General features: G+C 45.0%; 1 protein-coding gene across 5 annotated transcripts; it reads right to left on the bottom strand.

The window, feature by feature from the left end:
* Window positions 1-360: 360 nt before the first annotated feature.
* Window positions 361-15,011, bottom strand: SLC25A38 (solute carrier family 25 member 38). Of its 5 annotated transcripts, none has more exons than XM_073333096.1 (8): window positions 14,764-15,011; window positions 13,921-13,997; window positions 10,662-10,783; window positions 9,892-9,976; window positions 9,094-9,273; window positions 8,015-8,183; window positions 7,073-7,239; window positions 361-1,576 (listed from the first exon to the last, which is right to left on the bottom strand). In XM_073333096.1, exons 2-8 carry the CDS (start codon window positions 13,987-13,989, stop codon window positions 1,454-1,456), a joined length of 915 nt encoding a protein of 304 aa, XP_073189197.1. In that variant the 5' UTR covers window positions 13,990-13,997; window positions 14,764-15,011; the 3' UTR covers window positions 361-1,453. The 5 variants fall into 5 exon arrangements, with proteins under 5 accessions (XP_073189197.1, XP_073189196.1, XP_073189200.1 ...); XM_073333095.1 differs by having other exon boundaries at window positions 14,618-15,008; XM_073333099.1 differs by lacking the exons at window positions 13,921-13,997; window positions 14,764-15,011 and adding an exon at window positions 12,430-12,488.
* Window positions 15,012-25,954: the final 10,943 nt, after the last annotated feature.

Here is a 25,954-nt window from a genome sequence, read left to right as displayed (position 1 = left end):
AGCCTGCATCACTTCAACTGGGCTCAAATTCGCTGTGGTGGCTTGTTTTTTTGTTGTTGTTGTTTTGCCATGTAGACAACCTGACTGTGCCTCTCCTGCAGTCTCCCGCAAGGCTGTTTGCCCTCATTGCTTTAGTAGAACTGGTCCCCATGGAAGTCTATTGAGCTGTGTCTCACCTCATCCCCCACCCCACACACCAGGGAGTTTGTTTTCCATCTGTTTCTTAGGTGTCCTAGTGTTTTTAAAAAAAGAGAAAGGCACTGAAACTAAGACCAAAATATTCCCCTCCCTCCCTTGGAAAGAAAGAGAAAGGAGATGCTAGTCCATTTTGCAGCCACAAATGTAAATGACAGTGCAGAATACAACCTTCTTGCATATGTTTTATTATAGACACATTTACATCCATTGCAGTTAAACCTGGATAATAGTCCAAAGCTACAGTTCAATTTAAACAGTGCAAGAAAAACAGCTGATACAGAAAGGCTGCAAATGGAGTTTCAAAAAAGACTCCATTTCTCAAGTCCTTTTTCTGGCCTTCCATCTCTCTTAGCTAAGTCATATTTCAAGACAGTCAGTGCTTTTGCTCTGCCATGGTAGTCATGTGGGTAGGCATAACAAATGCCTATAGACAAAGAATAAAGCCAGTGGAAAATGTCTTCTTCCACGACATTGGGTCATGCTGTGGGAAATACAACCTAAAGCACAAGGGAAGAGACGTAAAGGCCTTTGCTGCAAGCCATAACGGAGATGTCAGTTAGGTTCCCAGCTATGTTATTCAACATCAAAGCTCCTGTGCAAGGTATGGTAAGACTGCATTTCCCAGCATTCCTTTCAGCCATACATTTCCCCCCTCTCTCACTCTAATACATGTATTAATACATTAAGCAAACTCTGAAACAAATGGTTACACTGTGCCCCTCATAGCATTCTCCTCCATACCTTCCCTCTGGGTGCAGAAGCAAACGACACTGACAGATAACAGGATGAGTGTCAGATGGCACATGGCCTGGGATCGTAGACTGGGTACACCACCAGGTTAGAAAGTTGCTGAGTTCTGTAGTCCAAGTCCAATCACTTCTTCTCCAGATGGCTTCTGTGCAAAGGCTTCTCAGGGCACACAGGACTATTCTGAAGGGATTTCTTTCAACAGCCTTTACCGTAACCACGTAGTTCGTAGGATACTGAAACTTTCCCATCTTCCAAGGAAGTTGAATGAAACGGTCCTTCTGGAATGCTTTACTCTGAAGATGCAAAGTCAAAACCTTCTCTCCCCTACTTGCATTTGTGTCAGAGAGGGCGTGTTTTGCAGCCTGGTCCCCTGGATCAGAAATCATTATCGCTTTACCACAGTGGAACAAAGATCCACCCCCGCAGAACTGGGAAATCTTCTGCTCACCTGGATGAGCTGGTGAGACATGAAGAGCTTAGGCTGGTCTCGTCCACTACAAGTCCTTCAGGATTTCAGCCCCATTTTTGCCATCATCTGCTCATATAAAGTCCATGCCATCGCTGCCATCAGAGTGCGCCGCAAGGCACGGGGGACACCGCCACGGAAAAAGCCAGCCAGTCCATAGTCCTGCAGGAGAAGACAAAACAAACACCATATGTCTCACTTCATTTAATTCCTAGACATCTACTGGATGGCATAATCTATGGCTGCACTGAAATACATTCTGTAGTAGTCTCTAGTGCCTGAGAAATCCATGCTCACACAGCACTCAGCCAGAGGGACAGCAGCAGGGAAGGGATCTCTAGCATCACTCAACTGCAGTGACTCCTGCTGATGAAGGAACAGCAGTTACTGGACAGCAGCTATACCATGAGGCACGGTACACAACAGTAAGAAGACGGAGGGGAACCACAGGGCATGCAGGGAAAGCCCCACGTCTGCCAGCAGAAAAAAGGAGAAAAAGACAAGAAACAGGGGGACTGAGTCATCTATCTGCCGCCCCGACCAGGAAATCTGAGAAGTCTGCTGCTTGCCAGGAATTAGGATTCACGATGTGACGGAGAGACTGCCGAGACTCATCAAGCCCTCGGATCGCTACCCCTTCCTGCTTCTCCATGTGGGCACCAATGATACTGCCAAGAATGACCTTGAGCGGATCACTGCGGACTACGTGGCTCTGGGAAGAAGGATAAAGGAGTCTGAGGTGCAAGTGGTGTTCTCATCCATCCTCCTCGTGGAAGGAAAAGGCCTGGGTAGAGACCGTCAAATCGTGGAAGTCAACGAATGGCTATGCAGGTGGTGTCGGAGAGAAGGCTTTGGATTCTTTGACCATGGGATGATGTTCCAAGGAGGAGGAGTGCTAGGCAGAGACGGGCTCCACCTAATGAAGAGAGGGAAGAGCATCTTCGCAAGCAGGCTAGCTAACCTAGTGAGGAGGGCTTTAAACTAGGTTCACCAGGCAAAGGAGAGCAAAGCCCTGAGGTAAGTGTGGATGTGGGATACCGGCAGGAAGCACGAGCAGGAGAATGCGAAAGGGGAGGGCTTCTGCCTCATACTAAGAAAGCAGGACAAACAGCAAGTTCTCAATCATAGAATCATAGAATATCAGAGTTGGAAGGGACCTCAGGAGGTCATCTAGTCCAACCCCCTGCTCAAAGCAGGACCAATCCCCAATTTTTGCCCCAGATCCCTAAATGGCCCCCTCAAAGGATTGAACTCACAACCCTGGGTTTAGCAGGCCAATGCTCAAACCACTGAGCTATCCCTCCCCCCAAGTGCCTATACACAAATGCAAGAAGCCTGGGAAACAAGCAGGGAGAACTGGAAGTCCTGGCACAGTCAAGGAATTATGATGCGATTGGAATAACAGAGACTTGGTGGGATAACTCACATGACTGGAGTACTGTCATGGATGGATATAAACTGTTCCGGAAGGACAGGCAGGGCAGAAAAGGTGGGAGAGTTGCTTTGTATGTAAGAGAGCAGTATGACTGCTCAGAGCTCTGGTATGAAACTGCAGAAAAACCTGAGTGTCTCTGGATTAAGTTTAGAAGCGTGAGCAACAAGGGTGATATTGTGGTGAGAGTCTGCTATAGACCACCAGATCAGGGGCATGAGGTGGATGAGGCTTTCTTCCAGCAACTAATGGAAGTTACTAGATCGCAGGCCCTGGTTCTCATGAGAGACTTCAATCACCCTGGTATCTGCTGGGAGAGCAATACAACGGTGCACAGACAATCCAGGAAGTTTTTGGAAAACGTAGGGGACAATTTCCTGGTTCAAGTGCTGGAGGAACCAACTAGGGGCAGAGCTCTTCTTGACCTGCTGCTCACAAACCGGGAAGAATTAGTACTGGAAGCAAAAGTGGATGGGAACCTGGGAGGTAGTGACCATGAGATGGTCGAGTTCAGGATCCTGACACAGGGAAGAAAGGAGAGCAGCAGAATACAGACCCTGGACTTCAGAAAAGCAGATTTTGACAACCTCAGGGAACTGATGGGCAGGATCCCCTGGGAGAATAACATGAGGGGGAAAGGAGTCCAGGAGAGCTGGCTGTATTTTAAAGAATCCTTATAGAGGTTACAGGGACAAACCATCCCGATGTGTAGAAAGAATAGTAAATATGGCAGGTGACCAGCTTGGCTTAACAGTGAAATCCTTGCGGATCCTAAACACAAAAAAGAAGCTTACAAGAAGTGGAAGATTGGACAAATGACCAGGGGGGAGTACAAAAATATTGCTCGTGCATGCAGGAGTGAAATCAGGAAGGCCAAATCACACATGGAGATGCAGCTAGCAAGAGATGTTAAGAGTAACAAGAAGGGTTTCTTCAGGTATGTTAGCAACAAGAAGAAAGTCAAGGAAAGTGTGGGCCCCTTACTGAATGAGGGAGGCAACCTAGTGACAGAGAATGTGGAAAAAGCTAATGTACTCTATGCTTTTTTTGCCTCTGTCTTCATGAACAAGGTCAGCTCCCAGACTGCTGCACTGGGCAGCACAGCATGGGGAGGAGGTGACCAGCCCTCTGTGGAGAAAGAAGTGGTTCGGGACTATTTAGAAAAGCTGGACGAGCACAAGTCCATGGGGCCGGATGCGCTGCATCCGAGAGTGCTAAAGGAGGTGACGGATGTGATTGCAGAGCCATTGGCCATTATCTTTGAAAACTCATGGCGATTGGGGGAGGTCCCGGATGACTGGAAAAAGGCTAATGTAGTGCTCATCTTTAAAAAAGGGAAGAAGGAGGATCCTGGGAACTACAGGCCAGTCAGCCTCACCTGAGTCCCTAGAAAAATCATGGAGCAGGTCCTCAAGGAATCAATTCTGAAGCACTTAGAGGAGAGGAAAGTGATCAGGAACAGTCAGCATGGATTCACCAAGGGCAAGTCAGGCCTGACTAATCTAATTGCCTTCTATGACAAGATAACTGGCTCTGTGGATGAAGGGAAAGCAATGGACGTGTTGTTACTTGACTTTAGCAAAGCTTTTGACACGGTCTCCCACAGTATTCTTGCCAGTAAGTTAAAGAAGTATGGGCTGGATGAATAGACTAAAAGGTGGATAGAAAGCTGGCTAGATTGTTGGGCTCAACGGGTAGTGATCAATGGCTCCATGTCTAGTTGGCAGCCGGTATCAAGTGGAGTGCCCCAAGGGTCGGTCCTCGGGCCGGTTTTGTTCAATATCTTCATAAATTATCTGGAGGATGGAGTGGATTGCACCCTCAGCAAGTTTGCAGATGACACTAAACTGGGAGAGGTAGATACGTTAGAGGGTAGGGATAGGATACAGAGGGCCCTAGACAAACTGGAGGATTGGGCGAAAAATAATCTGATGAGGTTCAACAAGGACAAGTGCAGAGTCCTGCACTTAGGACGGAAGAATCCCATGCACCGCTACAGACTAGGGACCGAATGGCTAGGCAGCAGTTCTGCGGAAAAGGACCTAGAGATTACAGTGGACGAGAAGCTGGATATTAGTCAACAGTGTGCCCTTGTTGCCAAGAAGGCCAATGGCATTTTGGGATGTATAAGTAGGGGCATTGCCAGCAGATCGAGGGACATGATCGTTCCCCTCTATTCGACATTGGTGAGGCCTCATCTGGAGTACTGTGACCAGTTTTGGGCCCCACACTACAAGAACGATGTGGAAAAATTGGAAAACGTCCAGCGGAGGGCAACAAAAATGATTAGGGGACTGAACACATGACTTATGAGGAGAAGCTGAGGGAACTGGGATTGTTTAGTCTGCAGAAGAGAAGAATGAGGGGGGATTTGATAACTGCTTTCAACTACCTGAAAGGGGGTTCCAAAGAGGATGAATCTAGACTGTTCTCAGTGGTAGCAGACGACAGAACAAGGAGTAGTGGTCTCAAGTTGCAGTGGGGGAGATTTAGGTTGGATATTAGGAAAAAACTTTTTCACTAGGAGGGTGGTGAAACACTGGAATGCGTTACCTAGGGAGGTGGTGGAATCTCCTTCCTTAGAAGTTTTTAAGGTCAGGCTTGACAAAGCCCTGGCTGGGATGATTTAGTTGGGGATTGGTCCTGCTTTGAGCAGAGGGTTGGACTAGATGACCTCCTGAGGTCCCGTCCAACCCTGATATTCTATGATTCTATGAACAAAACCACTTCAGGTCCCTTAATATAGTGAACAGCCTCACTTCAGAATTTTGTGTCAGTTAATATTTACAGAATTGCCCACGAGTGTTTTTAAAGCTCTGCCTAGGATTTACATTCACTGAGCAGAAAGAAAAGGAGTGGCACCTTAGAGACTAACCAATTTATTTGAGCATGAGCTTTCATGAGCTACAGCTCCCTTCATCGGATCAGAAAGAGAAATTCTGAATGGGAGCAAATATACTCTAAGCAGAGGCATGGCTGAAATCCAGATTCAAACAGACTCAAACTTTAAGGAGGAGGATTGATATGGACCTGAGCTGCAAAATTCAGCTCCAGAGCTTTCACTCTGAGTTTGCAGGTTCTCACTTGCAACAAAGAAACAGTCTAGCCAAGAGTCATCTTATCAGCAAGGTAACCCAATGTCAGGACAACTGTAACTCAACTCTGATTTTGTGTAAAATCACAGGAGTTGTGAATCACATACTGGGCTAGCATCCAACGGACATACATCTCTGGGGTCAAATACAGGTCGATGAGTACTCCACTGGGGTATCCATTCCCTGCATCCCCACCCAGTTCCTTGGATAACAGATCTGTACATTCATTTATTGCTAATGTTCAAAGGACAGATAATTGTTTTATAGCCCATTTATCCTTGACACTCATGTTTACAAAGGAGCATATTACAAAAATCCTCTTTCCTCAGTCTGGCAATCACAGGAGTACTACAGTGATAAGCCATGGGTGCCAGCAGCCCAGGACTGGGTACAACCAGATCCTGCAAGGTTATTTGCTAACACAATTGAAATCAGTAAGTACATTCTATTAACAACAGTCTAAGGGTAAAAGTGCTTTTTATAACGGAGTGAAGAAAGGTGAAGTGAAACCTGTAGTCATACGATGGCTCAGGAGACAAGTTAAGATTATGTGTGAGGGGTGAATGTAACATGCCCAAATGTGTATGACTGTCATTCCCTTTTTATTCACTCACTCCCCATGCTCAGCTAGAGAGAGAGTGTTTGTTTTTCCAAAGGATTTGTCCTATGTACATAGGTAAGGGATGATGGAGCACCAGGAATAACCAGGTGGTGGTGAAGTTAACTGTCTAGCACATTAATTTTCATACCGCTCAGAAGGAGCAAGAAACAAACAGTAGCATGTTGGGAGCTGTCTGCTCCCAAGGATGCGGATGTGAATATCTGCCCAATGGGGTGGATATCTGCCCAATGGGAACTGGACTCAGACTACCAACCAGTCATCAGATGGGAGTAACTTCCGTCACTGCTGACCCAGGCTGTATATGAACCAGTGACTAAGAGGTGACGAGTTCACTCTCCCATAGCATAACACAGAGGAAACATTTCAGAAGCTACATTGTGTTCACAGTACTATACCTAGTGATGACTCATTTGAAGATGCTTTAGAGATGAAGGCAAGAACCTTCTTTTCAAATCTCTGTTGAAGTGACCAGAACTGAGGTTACATTCACACAATCTTCTCAGCCTCACCTTGAAGATTGAGGCAATGGCCTGCCCTATCCAGTGGTATTTTTCAGATGTCAGCTGCATGTGGGTTTTGATTACATCAGCAGGCTGTGTCGCCAACGAAGCCAGGATTCCAGCAAAGATTCCGCAGCCGAAGTTCACTAAGGGGGTGAGCGCTGGATCAAACTGGTCTGGAATGGAAAAAGACGCAGCTTAGTCAGACATAATACAGTACAATTCTGTTCCGTAGATAGTGACTTTCTTATAAACCGTATCCCAGACTAAATAGTTACCAAATTATGAAGTAGATAACTGAGGAAGAGATATCACAGGCATAGAGAAGAGACTTTTCAAAGGAGATTAGAAAATAGACACACCAATGCTAATTTTAGCTAAACAAATCACTTCCACTGGGACAGAATTTGACAGACACACAGAGCTAAAGAAAGGCTGGTTTAGAGGGCAGAAGCTGCAGAGGAGAAGGCTCTCATACCAAAATCAGGCAAGTCTCAATTTAGCAGAGATTGCAGGAATGTTGGGGAATTATACAGTGGGCATGAAAATGAGCAACTGGCAATGTCAGATGTTGAGCAAGTTTTCCTTATACACAGTTCTGCCAAGTCCTCATCCCTAACCCACAGTACCCCGTTTGGTAACTGCATCCCTGAAGTATCTGTCTCATACTTTGCTCGTAGGCAAACTCAACAGATCACCATGAAGTGTGCAATCTAGACCGGAGTCCCCTGAGCACCAACGTGAGGCCCACATCATTTTCATTTGACACGCCTCCAGAACGTGAACATCCAGTTCTCTACAGGTGGAACACTAATACCCCACCTAAGCCCTACAAGGGATTGATTTAACCACCGAGAAAAAGGCCAAAGTAAAGCATGTGGACAGAAACGGAAGGATGCTTGGAGTGAGAACCACCACATTCTGTGTTATTACATCCACATTCAGCCTTACCCTGAGGCATAACTTTTTTGGTCTGGGTGTAGAACATCAGATAGATGCCAGAAAAGGGTGCATCACGCAGGAGTGTCGCAGTCAGCCCACAGAACAAGCCCCGGGCCCCTTCTGTCCGATATATATTCCTCAAGGCTCCATACACACTCTCATAGCCATACTTCCCACTCTGCAGAGGACACACAAAAATGGTTACCTACATGTCAGATATAGGGTCCCTTGTGCTGGGAGATCATTACTGAGCAAGCCTTGAAGTGAAATCACCTCTCTACACACAAAGGAGTAGACACTTACCTCCGACTCCTAAATGCTTCAGATACACCACCACATGGGCAACCAGTCAGATTTCTCCTTTCCCAAGGCCAATCATATATTGTAGTTACAGAATATTTCTAAGTATATACACGAGGCGAGATGACATAGGAACTATTCCAGCAACATCACAGCAGGCCCAGAGAGCAGCTGTCTTGCTACATTGTCAGCAACAGAGCTTCCCACATGTTTTATCACGGCTATTTTATCAGCTACTTCTGTAGCAATTTACTTCTCCCACTCCATCCACTTCCACTGGCTGGAAGATTTAATCCCAGTCTCCTCGCAGGGCTAAGCATGGTGCCTCCCCAGCAACCCCCACCAAGGATGCAAGAGATAAGGAAGGGAATTTGCACTTTATCTCCTGCATGGCAGATCTGTGAAATGGACCTAATACATATAAAATAAATATACACTATACAGACCAGCTTTGCAAGAGTGTTAACAGCCCAAGATACATCCACTCTCCCCCACTCCTGCCATCATGATGATGATAAAAATTTTATTTCTTGCTGAGCAAGTAAAATATAAAAGCTACTTGCCCCAGGTGTGTGAGCGTGGAGAATTTTTCAGCCCATCTAGGTTTCAAACCATACCCATCATTGCAGTATTTAAGCACCTTACGCAGTATAGAAGCAGCAGTCAGGGATCTCAGTTTCTCTATCCCTGATATCCAAGACAGAAGAATTTTTTGTGCTACAGGAGAAGGTATGATGATATCACAACACAACAGAAAGTTCTAGGAGTATGAAAATTGTGACACTCACCTCATACCGTGTCTTCACCACGGTTACGGGCAACATGCAAACACCTGCTACTGTGCGGGAGCTAATGCCCAGAAAGACGGACTCTAGGGCTGTGGGGGAGCGGTCTGAGAGAAAGTACTGTTTCATCTTGTACAAGGTGCTGAAGTAAATTCCGACCCCAGGGATGCATCTTGCGAAGGACTGCAGAAGAGTGAAAAATGGAGAGAAATTAGGAGGGAACAAGAACACACTACAGAACACTAATACAAGGGTGTGTTAAGCCAACTGGGAAGCTTCAGGCCCAGGGGATGGTCACTGAAAAGAAAGAGGTGGCATTCTGAAGAAAGGAGAAGAGGTGAAGAGCAAAATCATGACTCCACTGAAGTCAGAGTTTTGCTATTGACTTTAATGGGGCCAAGATTTCACCTAAAGACTCCATCCCCAAGTACATGCACATTCAGGAACTGAAAAAGGCTTAGGCCAGTGCACCAGTCATTAATAAATATCTATAAAAATCTTGGCCTATATATCTGTAGACATGGCTTCCTCTCAGCACTGCATGGCCTAAGTAACATAGACAGCTACCTCCCAGTTTCAAAAGTGACTTGGGCACTTAGGAACCTTAGACCCACTGCCCTTCAGTGAGAGAGACTTAGGCTCTTAAGTGCCTAAGTCACTTTTGAAAATAGGACAGCCGTCTAAGTCACTTTGGCCTTGCAACACTGAGTGGAGCAACATTTAAATACCTTTTAAAATTCTAAACCATACTTACTAACACATGCTAGGTAAGAAAAAGTCAGGGTTAAAATAGTCACTTACTGGTGAGACCCCTTTCCAGAGCCCTAGGAAGCTTTCAGTGCGAACAACCCTAATGAACAAAGCTACCATCCCAACATGACCTGACCTAGAAGGAAAACAAGAAAGGAATTACATAGATATATTGCAGCAATTAACCCATGGGACCAATCCTACAGCCCTGCCCTAGTCCTCCCTCACCCACCCAGAGCACTCCAGAGATATACCTGTGTACTAGCTATAACACCTTTAGAAGCTCTTTCTCTATTCAGCCTATTCTTCCTTGTTCAGTAAACCTGTCTCCATCCATGGTTTACTATGCCACAATCACTCCCACTGGGATAATCTATGGATTTTGACAGCATAGTTAGCATCAGCCTATGGAAGCAACTATGATATCACAGTTTACTATTTCTGACATCATAGTTCATCACCACCGGAGCAACTGTAGATTAACAATGGATGGGGTCATGGATGAATATATGAGGCAAGAGGAAGAGGTTGGTTAGATATTGACACACCAGTTCCCTATGGGGCAAAGGTATGTAGCAGTCATATGGGATTTTCCAGAGCACGGTGGGCATCAGTGAAACCACATGGGCCTACCTAGGACAGCTGCTTCAACAATGAATGCAGTGCTCTCAGCTATACGCTTCCCAATGCTATGACTGAATATCACTAGGGTAGAGCTCAGGAGAATAGGGTCTCACTACCATCTTTCACTTTGTAGGCTCCTTCAAAATACCTCCCCTCCCACACACATACCCCGAACAATAGAAACTTCAAGCACTTACCCATTGATGGAAGGCTGCAGGGTCTGCAGCCGGGTTTTAAGCAGATCTAGGGGCTGGAAGAGAAGGGTGGAGCAGGTCCCACTGATGGAACCGCACACAAAGGCCTTTAGCACTGGATGCATCTGAAAGAGAAGTCCTGGCTTTAAAAAAAAGTCTCATATAAAGACTTAACTGGAAAAAGCGCAGGAAGAGATGAGTATTCACTAGTTCTGTGGGTGATTTCTGAAGGCAGGGGGAGCATTTGGTGGATGAACACTGAGCAATAGCAGTTCAATGTGCAGGAATAGTTACCTAAAACCTTCTGAAGTGCACATGCACACACTCCGTGAAAGGTGTTACAAGTGCTTTTTAATTTATCTTCATGGATTTCCTCCTCACTGTTGTGCACTCATATACTACAGTGGAGGGTGCAGTATAAGGACCTGAACAGAACAGAACAGAACAGAACAAAAGCATGTATTGGCATAAGAACATAAGAGTGGCCGTACTGTGTCAGACCAAAGGTCCATCTAGCCCAGTGTCCTGTCCTCTGACAGTGGCCAATGCCAGGTGCCCCAGAGGGAATGAACAGAACAGGTAATCATCTAGTGATCCATTCCCTGTTGCCCATTTCCAGCCTCTGGCAAACAGAGGCTAGGGACAACACCCTGGCTAATAGCCATTGATGGATCTATCCTCCATGAACTTATCTAGTTCTTTTTTTGAATCTTGTTATAGTCTTGGCTGTCACAACATCCTCTGGCAAGGAGTTCCACAGACTGACTGTGCGTTGTGTGAAAAAATATTTCCTTTTGTTTGTTTTTAAACCTGCTGCCTATTAATTTTATTTGGTGACCCCTAGTTCTTCTGTTATGAGAAGGAGTAAATAACACTTCCTTATTTACTTTCTTCACACCAGTCATAATTTTATAGATCTCAATCATAGCATCTACAGAGGTGAAAGGGACAGCTGCAATGCAAAATATAGAATACACAGCAGGCTAGAGAAATCCAGAAATAATTCTTGCTCTACAGAGCAGATGATAAAAAGTGAGGAGTTACTTGGAGGGTGTTGGGATGTGCTCAAAGCAAAGTACAATGTCTTCTCAGCAGAAGATAAAGAGACTGTGGAAATGCAGAGTTCATTAATTTTCCTCTCTTTCTCCTCACCCCACTCCTTGAGCTCCAAATCTTGCTCCTGAGGCAGGTTCTTTCCCGATCCAAAGAGGACTTAAGCATAAGCCACAAAGCAAGCAGCAGGCTTACTGTAAATAAAACCACCTCACATGATTCCCAAGAGACAAAGAGCTTCTGTGCCCTCTACACAGAGCCACATCAGAGAACACATCCTCCTAACATAACGCCGCCCGGACACACCAGAGAACCTCAGACTAGCGTTCATGTTTTCAGCTTCGCTTGACGTGTGTTTAGCTGTAATAATAAGTCGTTTAGATCCCAAGTAGCTTCTAATGTTTACTTTAGTTAGAGCATCTTTCTCTCACTAATGGATATCACCGGACTCCCATGTGAGGCTCCTCAAGCATTATCATCATTAGAGTATTAAACAAGGTACAGGCCATAAACAATAAGCTTTCCCCCATTCTGTCTTGGCAGTGGCCTAGCTGAGGCATTATGATAATTATGAGCTCTTCTGTGGGGAAAGGAAAAAAGACTTAAAAGGCTACACACCCTGCACTTGAGGTCCCTTAAGGACCTGGTTTTCCTGTATACCCAGCACAAGGCACTAGAGAGCAGAGGGATTCTCCCCTCCAAGTACAGACCTACCCACCCCACTTAGCCAGGACAGGAACGTGCCCGGCTGGGCCAGACAGAAGATTACAGCAGGGGTCCCCCATCCACGTCCTGGCCCAGCCTAGCCCTGCTCAGCTTGGGAGGGGGGCTGGGATCGCAGGCACGGGGCAGCGGTATCTTCACAGGCTCCCCCCAGCCACACCAATCACTCTCCTCATCACCACTTGCGGGCCCGCCCGGGACGTTCACAGCAGCGGGAAAGGCAGTGATGTCAGATTTCAGAGTAGCAGCCGTGTTAGTCTGTATTCGCAAAAAGAAAAGGAGGACTTGTGGCACCTTAGAGACTAACAAATTTATTTGAGCATAAGCTTTCGTGAACTACAGCTCCCTTCATTGGAGGCATCTGATGATGTCAGAGGCACCCCTCCGGAGCCCGCCAATCCCAGTAGGTGAGCTCCAGCCAATCAGGAAAAGGGAAGGGCCCAGAGTTCTGTTAACTCTTTCCCCCACCCCGGGTCTGAGCAGGAGAGGCAGCTGCATGCCAGGCTCGCTCCGGGCCGGGCTGTGTTCGACCCTGCGGTTCAGAGCGCCCCGGGGCAACCTGTAGCCGCCTCGCACTCCGCCATACACACTGCGACAACCCTAAAATGCCCCGCACCCTCCTCTGCTCCTGCAGTACCACAATGTGCTGCCCCACCCCTGCACCCATCTGTGTGCAGTCCAGCAGTATGCTGTGTTACCCTCCAGCCAGTACCATGCACCCTCCCCTCTGATCTCCTAGTGCACTGTCCTGTGCATCACCACACAATCCTCCCCATACACCGACACTCAACTAACAGCACATCCTTCCTTTGCGCTACACTCCCATCCATGCTATGCCTTGCAATCCCCTATATATCAACTGTACTGCTCACCATGTGCCATGCAGCCTCTACAAGACATTTCATTGGACCTACCCCCATTATATACCATCTACTCCCCGTGATATTGTAACTCAGTGCTATACAACCTCCACTACTCTGCACTGCCCCGCTCTGTATGTCATGCAGTTCTCCTACTGCACCCCAGTACCAGGCACATCCACTGCACTGCACTCCACCATATGACACACGAGTTTTCTGGCTCCAGTCATCGTGCAGCCTTGCACATATCACACTGCATATTGCATATCCTCTACACACTGTGAGACACTCAGCACTGCTCCCCATTGTAAGCCACACAACCTGTAATACCGAACTGTAGCCCCCCACCATGCAACAACCCTAGCGTGATCTCTTCTGAACAGAAAAGACTGGATTTCTCTACATGAACTCGCTCAATTTCCAGTAAGAAAAATCCTGCAATGCCCAACACAGAAGACTTCAGAGAACACGAGCATGGAAAGGTGACTCTTAAAGGGACAAATATACACTGGGTTTTTCAGGATGATAGGACATCACTGTCATTCCTTCACTTCTCCAGATTTTCCATTCCAGGGATTGTGGCAAACAAACAAAACCACACTCATCACCCTTTTCCATTTCCTTACCATTAGTGTTTCCATCTTGTCTCCTACATCTTGAGCCTGGAGCAGCGGAGGCCTGGTTTTCTGGATCATTTAAGAAGCTGGACACATAAATGAGGGGATGATGTTTTATAACTAGTTAAACAGATTTCTCCCCACCCGCTCCTTCCTGGAGATAGGAAAGAATTGGGTCTGAACAGGGGCCAGCAAGCAATCAAAAGTCTGTGACAGTTTAAGTGATCATAATTCTGATTGGCTCCTCCCAGATGCGAAGAGGATTTCTTAATTCCAAACTCAAATCACATTTGGTGATTTTTTTTTTTTTAAGTAAAAAGCACATCCGCAATTCAAGAGCAACACAGGAAAACAAAACACTTCGTTTTTGCCAGAAAAATAGAGACTACCCTAAAAAATTGGAATTATTTTACCCTTTGTTAATATTCAAATATATACTCAGCACATGCACGCACACACACAAAGTTCCTTGATTTCTCTGCCTTTTCTGCTCTTTGCAGTTTCCTTCCCATCTGGTTATTTCCTCCCCCTCATTAAGCAGTTTCATCCCCATGAGGTGTCTGCCTTTTTAACAGTCTTTGTATTGACAATTCTTGTAAATCCCTCTTGCTTTTGAATACCTATCTCCCCAAGTGCTCCTTCCCAATCTTTACCAGGCCTTCCCGAGGTCAGATTTTACAACAAACCAAATGGCTTTTATATTCACCTTTAAACTCCAGGAATCCTCGTTTGTCGGATATTACATATGCATTTCCACAGCACCTAACACGGTGGTGGCTGGGCTTTCGTTAGTAGTCCGCACGCAGGCTGCTAGCCTTCAGACAATTTGCACTCCGCTTTCACTTCACTCACCAGATTGCTAGTCTTTTTCCACACTGTGCTTCCAGATTGCTCGCTCTTCTCTTCCTTGTATTGGTGGGTGTACACAGGAGAGTGGTGTTATTGCAGCTCTGTCATGTCAGCCTCCTCTGAATCAACGTAAGATCCTTGACCCAGAGCTGCGTATGGGCGGCCAGTCGGCTTCCGGCGTGATAAAGTCTGCTTCATGCTCCATGCCAGAGTCACTCCTACTGCAGCACGGGGATGACGCCAGCTGGTGAACGCTGGGTACTGCAGTCAGTTGTGACAAATACTCAATTTAACAAGAAAATGTTTTAATTTTGTTTCAAAACTTGCCATAACACTAACAAAATGTAATTGAACATTACATTTTCCTGAAAAAAAATCATTTTTAAGACAACCCCATGGTGGGATACATTTTCTGCTGAAAAATTTCTAAACAACCGCTTTTGCTAACTCTGTGCAGAAGCTAAAGAGGAAAAGGGGGATGAGGCATTGTAGAAACATGAGTATTTTACATTAGCTACCAAAGGAAGCTTCAGTCACATCTTTAACATAAGAAATCAGAATGATGGAACAAAATCAGGAATAACATCTTTTGGATAGTTTTGCTAGTGTCCACAGTTCTGTGTGTGTATATATATATATTATCACTAGTAATACTGTTATATATATATATATATATAAATTTCACATTACAGTATTACTAATGTAAAAACAAATCTATGTTAAACTCGCTCAACCCTCATGATTCAAGGCATAAATCAACCTCTTACCACTGAGCGCTAGGAAGAAATTTCTCCTTTACACAGGTTTCAGAGTAACAGCCGTGTTAGTCTGTATTCGCAAAAAGAAAAGGAGGACTTGTGGCACCTTAGAGACTAACCAATTTATTAGAGCATAAGCTTTCGTGAGCTACAGCTCACTTCTTCAGATGCATATCGTGGAAACTGCAGCAGGCTTTATATATACAATTATATATAAAGCCTGCTGCAGTTTCCACGATATGCATCTGAAGAAGTGAGCTGTAGCTCACGAAAGCTTATGCTCTAATAAATTGGTTAGTCTCTAAGGTGCCACAAGTCCTCCTTTTCTCCTTTACACAAGTTGTTCCAAGGCAGTAGAAAGGCAAGCAGGCTAAACTACAGATTTATTTGGGTTTTATATAGAGAAGTCTTAATTGGTATTTAAGAAGAAGCCTGTGCGTCTACAAACACAAGAAAGAAAAGGAGTACTTGTGGCACCTTAGAGACTAACCAATTTATTTGAGCGGTTTCAGAGTAACAGCCGTGTTAGTCTGTATTCGCAAAAAGAAAAGGAGTACTTGTGGCACCTTAGAGACTAACCAATTTATTAGAGCATAAGCTTTCATGAGCTACAGCTCACTTCATCGGATGCATATCGTGGAAACTGCAGCAGACTTTATATATACACAGAGAATATGAAACAATACCTCCTCCCACCCCACTGTCCTGCTGGTAATCGCTTATCTAAAGTGATCATCAGGTGGGCCATTTCCAGCACAAATCCAGGTTTTCTCACCCTCCACCCCCCACACAAATTCACTCTCCTGCTGGTGATAGCCCATCCAAAGTGACAACTCTTTACACAATGTGCATGACAATCAAGTTGGGCTATTTCCTGCACAAATCCAGGTTTTCTCACATCCCCCCCACCCCCATACACACACAAACTCAAGCTTTCGTGAGCTACAGCTCACTTCATCGGATGCATAGTGGAAAATACAGTGTTAGAATATAGATATTCAGGCCTGCCTGTAAAGGCCTGTACTTTAAGAATTTAGGTGTATTCTTATCACTTGGCTAGTTAGAGGTATAAAAGAAAGAATCAAAATCACTGTCTGCCAATGTAAGGTCCTTCTCTTACTGTGACAGTCTGGGGCCCTGTTCTTAGGCTAAGGCCTTTGGCTAAGCAGCAGAGGCAGCCATAAGCTGGGAAGCGAACGGTCACATCCTCACATTCCAAACTAGTCACATTGAAATAAGGTGCTATTGGGCTGTTAGGCACTATCAGGACAGGATTGTATGCCTATCAGCTCCAGAGAAAGGGAAGTGCCTAGAAAATGTAAAAGGAAACTTAGTTTGATAGCATCCTGTCTGGCAAGAACTCACTTATCAATACTGGGATGTGAAATCCTCACTTCTGTATTGTCTTGCCATTATAGTTCCCACTTTACTATTTGTCTTGATTGTCATGCACATTGTGTAAAGAGTTGTCACTTTGGATGGGCTATCACCAGCAGGAGAGTGAATTTGTGTGGGGAGGTGGAGGGTGAGAAAACCTGGATTTGTGCTGGAAATGGCCCACCTGATGATCACTTTAGATAAGCTATTACCAGCAGGACTGTGGGGTGGGAGGAGGTATTGGTTCATATTCTCTGTGTATATATAAAGTCTGCTGCAGTTTCCACGATATGCATCTGATGAAGTGAGCTGTAGCTCACGAAAGCTTATGCTCTAATAAATTGGTTAGTCTCTAAGGTGCCACAAGTACTCCTTTTCTTTTTGCGAATACAGACTAACACGGCTGTTACTCTGAAACCTGTCACTTTACTATTGTTTGTCTGTATAATCTCTGTCTGGTTCTGTGATTGTTCCTGTCTGCTATATAATTAATTTTGCTGGGTGTAAACTAATTAAGGTGGTGGGATATAATTGGTTACATAATCATGTTACAATATGTTAGGATTGGTTAGTTAAATTTTAGTAGAATGATTGGTTAAGGTATAGCTAAGAATATTACTATATAAATTAGGGGCAAACAGGAAGTAAGTTGGGATTTGGAAATAAGGAAAAGGAACTTGTATTTAAGCTTGCTGGAAGTTCACCCCAATAAACATCAAATTGTTTGCACCTTCGGACTTCAGGTATTGTTGCTCTCTGTTCATGTGAGAAGGACCAGGGAAGTGGGAGAGTGAAGGAATAAGCTCTCTAACATACAGAAGATGTTTTTATACACACAAACCATGAAAAAAATGGGTGTTTATCACTACAAAAGGTTTTCTCTCCCCCCACCCTACTCTCCTGCTGGTAATAGCTGATCTAAAGTGATCACTCTCCTTATAATGTGTGTGATAATCAAGGTGGGCCATTTCCAGCACAAATCCAGGTTTTCTCCCCACCCCACACAAACCCACTCTCCTGTTGGTAATAGCTTATCTAAAGTGATCACTCTCCTTACAATGTGTATGATAATCAAGGTGGGCCATTTCCAGCACAAATCCAGGGTTTAACAAGAATGTGGGGGGGGGGGGGTATAAACAAGGGGAAATAGGTTACTTTTTAAAAAGTAACCTATTTCCCCTTGTTTATTCCTTCCCCCCCTCCCCCTTCCTCAGACGTTCTTGTTAAACCCTGGATTTGTGCTGGAAATGGCCCACCTTGATTATCATACACATTGTAAGGAGAGTGATCACTTTAGATAAGCTATTACCAGCAGGAGAGTAGGGTGGAGGGAGAGAAAACCTTTTGTAGTGATAAACACCCATTTTTTCATGGTTTGTGTGTATAAAAACATCTTCTGTATTTTCCACAGTATGCATCCGATGAAGTGAGCTGTAGCTCACGAAAGCTTATGCTCAAATAAATTGGTTAGTCTCTAAGGTGCCACAAGTACTCCTTTTCTTTTTGCGAATACAGACTAGCACGGCTGTTACTCTGAAACACAAGAAAGAGAAGATGCCCTTTAAAAGGCTCGTAAAGAAACAAATGATGTCACAATCAGTTCTTGAAAAGTGTTGTTTGACTTTATTTATAAGTGAAGGAAAATATACAAATCTCAAAGAGCTGACTTTCTCTGATCTTGTAACAAAGTGCTTGATAAGAATACAGAAAATAAAATCAAAACATGATAGAAAATAGTTTCTAGAAGTATTATAATAAAGCAAACTAGTTAAAAGGAACATCCTAAAGAGACTATATATATCATTTGTAGAAGGTGACTTAATTGCTATTGAGTAGGAAATGAGGTTTTGTTTGTTTGTTTGTTTTTTGATCAGGCAGCTCAGGAGCATGGTATGGTATATAGCTTTTCTAGGTTGAAAGAGTCCCGCACGGAGATCAGAGTTAACAATCAGGTCACCCAATTGCTGGGTGTGAGAATGCAAGAGAGAGGAGAAATGATGGCAGTTTCTGCCAGCTATGGCTTTCCAGAGTACGTGACTAGTCACCCCAGCCCGGATCTTCTCTCCTTGAGGCTTGGGCTACACACAATTTTTGTACCAATTTAACTACTTCTGGTTTGTTTGTTTTAAAGTCACATCCCTAATCAAAAATAGTTAAATTGGTACAAAACCTGTTTAGCCCAGGCCTGATGTGCTGCATAGGTCTTATGTGGCCCTCTGCAGAGGGTGAATTTTACCCTTCAGAGTCTTCCAGTGGAGACAGTCTAAACTCCTAACGTAAAAAACAAGCTGAATAATAACCTATAAAAATTTTTCAGGCTGCACTTAAACATCATAAACAAGTTAAGTGCAGAAGCCCAAACAGTTTCCTTTGCAGGCTACCTCTGAAGTACTATCTACCCAGATAGGCTGCACATTGACATCAATAAATAAATCCCTAATATGCCACTCCATGCCATATCTGCGAAGACTTCCTTCATTGTTTGAATCATTAGAGAGTCTTCTGCTGGGTCACACAAAACAAAATCTTGTCTATCTCCTGGATAACAGCTCATCAGAGATTTCTTTCTGACTCCTACTAAGTGTTAATTGATAAAATTAAATTTGAGAATTTGTCAAAATATTTGTTAATTTCTTTAATTAACAGCCACTATCAAACAATGTTTTAGATGAGAAAATAATTTATTTATATGATAGTAGTGCCTTGAAGTCCCAGCTCCTTGTGTTATGCTGTGTACAAATACACACTGAGATAGTCCCTGTCCTGAATATTTTATAATCTGAACAGGAAAGACAGACCAAGTGTAAAATAAATGAAGTATTATCACACCCATATTACATATGGGGAACTGAAGCATGGATTAAGTTCTTGCTCAAGGTGATCTTGGGAGCCTGTGGTCAATCTCCAATTTGGTACCTTAATCACCAGACAATCCTTCCTAACCATGGTGACTGAGGACCACATTTTGCTGCCATTTACTTTCTTTCCATTTCAGCTGGGCTCCCTGAGTGCAACTCAGAACAGAGGACCTGATCTTTCAGGTTTGGGGACAGAATGTAGCACTGAAAGTATTATGGGGCTAGTTGGAAAAAAACACAAACAAATAAATCTGAATATCTGTTTGTTAGCTCAACCTAATAAGACTAATCCCCACCACCACCTCACACACACACACACACACCAGGGGAGACAGTGAAATGGTACCATGTAAAAGTTATTTAAAACAAAGGGTCAGCTGCCTCCTGAGTGCCCCCTTGTGACCAGAGGTCATTGTGTGGCACCTATCTCTGTTTTCCCTTCATAAGGGCCCCTTAAGAGCAGCACACCGGCTCTAATGTGGATAGCAGCTCCCCCTGTTGGGGCTAGTTTAGAAGCAGAAACAATTCTTTATTACCACCACCCTGGCTGAGACCAGTTTATTTTGGGACCCTGAGGACTGTTCAGAACTAGTTCTGTTATTAAAGTCCATCTCCACGTTACTTCGCTCTGGTGTCTTCCCATGTAGCCAGAGCTCTTCTGTCCTAGTCTGTTCTCAGCCTGTCCTCCCAGATCTTCCTAGCTGGAGCTCAGCCTTCTAACTTTGACTTTAGGCTTTATAAAAAGCTGTTTAATAAAAATATCAGTATTGCCAACCACAAGCATTCAATAACCATGAATCACACCCTCAAAAATCATGAGAGTGGTTTAAAAATAATGAGATTTTTAAAATATATACATTTTGGGGCTTTTGTTTTTTCTCCTGGTTTTTGAGCCTTCTGGGTTTACTCAGGGCACATTTTCAGGCTTTATTCCACAACTTTGAGGGCTACAAATTTTTTCTTTCAAAACGAAAGCTGAGATTCTCCTTCAGTCTTAATTCTAGCAGCTGGAGCTTTAATAAAAACATATCTGAGAGTTGGCAACACTGAAATAAAAATAACCTTAATGAAGTAATGTCAGAGGAAATTTGAGAAGAATCTATTTAATGTATTACATGTCTCTGGTTTCCTTCTCCAGACCTGAGGAAGAGCTCTGAGAAGCTCAAAAGCTTGTCCCTTCCACCAACAGAAGCTGGTCTAATAAAAGATATTACCTCACCCACCGTGCCTCTCTCTCTTATATCCTGGGACTAACATGGCTACAACAACACTCGACAATAGTGAAGTGAAACAGATCAAATCTATATCTTTAGAACTGTCTGAACCTCCCTAGGCCATTTATATGGCCTGTGAATCTCTTTTCTTCAAAATCTCTGGAGTGTGGTGAATGGCTCTCTTTTACCATGGAGATTCATGACAGATTTTTGGAAATGTATTATTTACAGCCAATTCTGCTCTCTTAATCAGTTTCCAAAAGGGACATAAAACAGAAGTTTTAAATGTTGGTTATGTGGCACTGACAAATTCCAAGTAAGCTACTGTACATCTGTCATATTCAAGGGTGTAATCTAGACCAGTGAGGGGTTGTGTCACTACCTGTCCTGCAACCCTGAGTGCCGCATAATGCTTTGATGTTGCAGCTCTCATAGGCACTGACTCTGTGGGTGCTCAAGGGCTGGAGCATCCATGGGGAAAACGGCAGCCCACTTATAAGCTCCCCGCTACCCTCCAGCACCTCCCACCCGTCAGCAAGCCCCATGGATCAGCGCCTCCCCCTCCCTCCCGCAAGCAGCTGTTTCATGGTGGTGTGCAGGGAGGCTGGGAGGGATGGAGTGGAGACAGGGCCTGGGACAGAGCCCAGGGTTGAGCACCCCCCGGCACCTGTGGTAGCTCCCAATCCAGGCCACTCACAAACAGACTTCAAGCATACAGGTCACAGTTTGAGTGTCTGTGTATAGCTGTAGCCCTGGTCCAGCAGACCCCATGAGCCTGTCAGCAACACACCAATCACACTCTGGATTCCACCAGCCTTGGTTACTAATTGCAGGGTGACTCCAACACAATCCCAGTCTTGAATTTTTCCAAAAACATGTTCTGCACTGTCCACCCCTCTCCGGTCCAGTTCAGATATCAAGGTTTCTTGCTCCTGACCAGTCAATATTCATCTGTTTCATACTTTAATTGGAGTCACCAAACAGTTTAAACACAACACTGGATGAGTTTAGATTAAAAAATAATACAAGTTTATTAATGAAAGAAGTTAGGATTTTAAGTTAATTCAAGAATGGTTACAAGCAAATAAAAGTGAAAACACATCGGAAAGTCTAAAACTTAAACTAGCAAGTTTTGGTTCAAGGCTTTGTTTAAGATGGTCTGTCTTACCCATAGTCTTCCAGCAAGATGGTGACTGTCCCTTTCCTTGGTCACGGTCTCTCCCAAAGACGGTGGTGCCTTTTCTTCTTAGGTGAAAGAGAGAGAGAGAGACCTGTTTAACAACTTTTGCCTAGGCAGGGCTGTGTGGTTTTGGATATGTGCTAACAACATCATAAGTTTACATATACTGTTGCTACATACAATTCACTATGATTTTACTGATCAGTTATTAGTTTTCAAACAATACCTCACAAGACATATTTTGTACAAAGATTACTACAATAGTGTGTAGGATGTGAATACGGGGTGCTTTTAGTCACAGCATCAATTGCCACAACTGTGATTTAGTTAATTTCTTTACATGCTCTGTCACATAAACCACTGAAATATCATTTCTTTTCCCATGACAGACACCAAGTTACATAGATAATATATCTGATTTGTCTAAAAATGCTTAAATAATAATAAAGGCCAACCCTAGGTCCCACTGAACTTAATGACAAATCTCCAACTGGCTACAATGGGAACAGGATTTAGCCATTACAGTCTGTGGGCCCTGCCCTGAGAGGTGCTAAGTGCCCACTGACGTCAATGAGAAGTGAGGACATTCAGTATCTCGCATGGTCAGGTCCTACGTGAGTTTAGGAACATCGGAAATGTCATGTTAAATAAGAGCAGTGGTCCGTCTAGTCCAGTGTTCTGTCTCTGCAATAACCAACACCAGATACTCCAGAGGAAGGTGCAGCAAACTTCACTGTAGGACAGACTGGTAGGAAGGACAGTAGGACCAGCAACAGCCCAACCATGTTATCAAGAATGTCCAAAACTGGAGACTGGAGATATTGCTGCACCTGTTAATGCTGTAAAGGCAGCTTGGGTCTCTGCCACTGCCTTATTAAAAACCAGTTCAGGAACTTGCTTGCTATGGATTTTTACCAGGTTGGGTGCCACTTTTGGGTCAGTATTATGTTCAGTGACTCCTGGAACTGAGCTGTGCTAGACACCTGGGATGAGGAGCAGTTCCTCCAAAACTTCCAAGTATAAAGACCCTTCTTTGCCTCCAGAGGGCTTGCCCCAAAGTTGGAGCTCTGTTCACTGTAGCCAACAAGTGATGGTTACTCAGCAGAAGCTGACAACCCCAGATACAATGTCAGTCACTGGGATGCGCATTCAGGATTGGGAAGCCCACACTGGAGGCTGATGAGTTGCTGGTGTAATGGCAATACATAAAGTTCTGCAGGGTATTAAATCTGTAGCTAGGTTTGCAGCTAGCACAGGAATCTGGCCACTATTGTGGGAGGTGCTGACAGCAAGCTAATTCAGGCAAGCGGGTGGGGCCTTACTGGAAGCTATACTGTAAATGCCCTTAAGACAAATTCAGCTACAAACAGCAGAAAAGTTAGCCAATTTCTCTGTCTTCTCTGATCTTTGCAAATAATGTGATGCAAGATTCTTTTGATCTGGACCTGTTTTGAACCGACTGCCCACGTCTATCCCCTGCAGCCAGCTCCAGGACCAACTGAGCTCCCCAACTCCTCCTCCCGTCTCATGATGGCACTGACCCTTCCCCCTTCTCTGTCCCTAACTAGCCCCGAGGGACAAACTGACCAAGCCCTACCTCTTGCCTCCAGCCAGCCCCAGGGACTGATAGAGCCCCTGCGCTAGGGACCAACTGATCCCCTATCCATTCCCACCCACTGACAGGTTGTTGGGACCTGCCAACAGAGTCCCCAATGAGCTTCCCTCCTCCAGAAGACCCAGGGTGCCTTTCCCCTTCCACTATTGTTCAGCAACTGTGCCCTGGATGCTACTGTGATGTTGCACTCCATATGTTTTATGGAAATATGCTGATGAGTGTGAATATAATGTAACTGTAACATACTTTATGCAAAAGGTCTCTTGTATGGTACCATTACAAAGCTTATAATCTACTGAGTGTGTTCATCCTATTTGTATTAATGTATCATTCTTGTATCTGAAACTAGGTGTATGAAGTATAACTCTGGGGTCCAACTGTAATTATGCAAAGCATGGGCTATTAATGGTGGTTTGGAATCTGGATGGCTCCCATTAACTAGGACAATTGCTTGTAAATGGCTCTGTTTACTTGCAAACCTTTCTGGGTGCGTGCAGGTCAGCCCTGGAATAATGGAGGGTGGAGTCTCACAGGACATCTGACCATGTCACCGGGTAATTAAATCCATTTTAAATCTGGTACTTTTCCATTTAGAAAGAGGGATGGGGACCCAGAAAAACAAAAGATTCCCACCTTGGCCCAAAGCTATAAAAGGGGATGGAACAGAACAAAGGGGCTGCCAGTCATGAGAAAACCCCTAGTTACCACTGAGATGAAACTAACAAGGACTGTACCAGGGAAAGGATTAGACCCAGACTAGAAAGGAATCTAGTCTGTGAGAGAAGCTTATTGGAACATCTCTGAGGGTGAGATATTACCTTTATCAGTTTCTTAATATATTAGGCTTAGACTTGCATGTTTTTGCTTTATTTTGCTTGGTGACTTTGTTCTGTCTGTTATTACTTGAAACCACTTAAATCCTACTTTGTATATTTAATAAAATCACTTTTGTTTATTCATTAACCCAGAGTAAGTGATTAATACCTGGGGGAGCAAACAGCTGTGCATCTTTCTCTATCAGTGTTACAGAGAGCGGACAATTTATGAGTTACCCTGTATAAGCTTTATACAGAGTAAAACAGATTTATTTGGGGTTTGGATCCCATTGGGAACTGGGTATCTGGGTGCTGGAGATAGGTGACTTGCTGAGCAGTTTTTTGTTAAAATCTGCAGCTTTGCGGGGGGGAGGTGTGGACCAGACCTGGGTCTCTGTTACAGCAGGCTGGCGTGTCTGGGTCAACAAGGCAGGGTTCTGGAAGTCCCAAGCTGGCTGGGAAAACTGGCTCAGAGGTAATTCCAGCACATTAGGAGACAGTCTCAAGTGGGTCTCTGTGACCGAACCCATCACAGCTCCCTCCAACCCGTCTATCAAGTATTGGCCAAGGCCGCCGCTTCACCCTCCAACATGTGCACCGTAGCAGGCTTTGCTACTAGATTGGTATAGTGAAAGTTATCTAAAAACATTAAAATGGCCATAATAAGTCAGATCAACAGTCAATCTAGCTTAGTACCCTGTCTTATGCCAGATGCATCAGAAGGAATGACCAGAACAGGTTATTATCCAGAGATCCATCCCCTGTCATCCAAACCCAGCTTCCGGCAGCCAGAGGCAGGGATGCTGAAACATGTGAGGCCAAGGGGTCATGACCCTCCATTTTTGAAAGTGGACAGTCCTGTCCCGTCCCTTTTTGCCAAGGGCCCAGCCCCCTGCCCCTCCTCTTCACTCCTAAGGTCCTATACCCCGGCCAAGCCAGAAGCTGGAGCCCAGCCTGGATAAGAGTGGCCCAGGGAGCCACAGACCCTCTGTCTGCCCAGGGTGGGTGTGGGCCTGAGAGCAGCCCCTGGCCTGTGTCCCCAACCCCTTGCCCAGGGCAGATGGAAGGTCCCCGGGTCCCCACAGCTGTCTGTGCAGCTCTTTCCATGGCCCGGCTGCAGCTCTTTGGTCTCCAAGGCCCCATTCCCAGCCAGAAGCTGGAGTCAGGTTGGGGTAAGAGCCATGCAGGCAACCGTGGGGAGCCACAGACCCTCCACCTGCCCTGGGCAGGGGACCTGGGGCTGCTTTCAGGCCACTCCCCACCCTGGCGGGGTGGAGGGGTCCAGGTTCCCCAGTCCAGCTCTGCCAGGGGGTAGGGCCTTGGGGAAAGAGGAGGGCCAGCGCCCGGGGTGGGGGAGGACTCAGAGCCCCTTACTTT

The sequence above is a fragment of the Lepidochelys kempii genome, chromosome 2 (assembly GCF_965140265.1).
Source record: "Lepidochelys kempii isolate rLepKem1 chromosome 2, rLepKem1.hap2, whole genome shotgun sequence".
NCBI classification, from domain to species: Eukaryota; Metazoa; Chordata; order Testudines; family Cheloniidae; genus Lepidochelys; species Lepidochelys kempii.
This window is presented reverse-complemented; position numbering and strand designations above follow the sequence as displayed.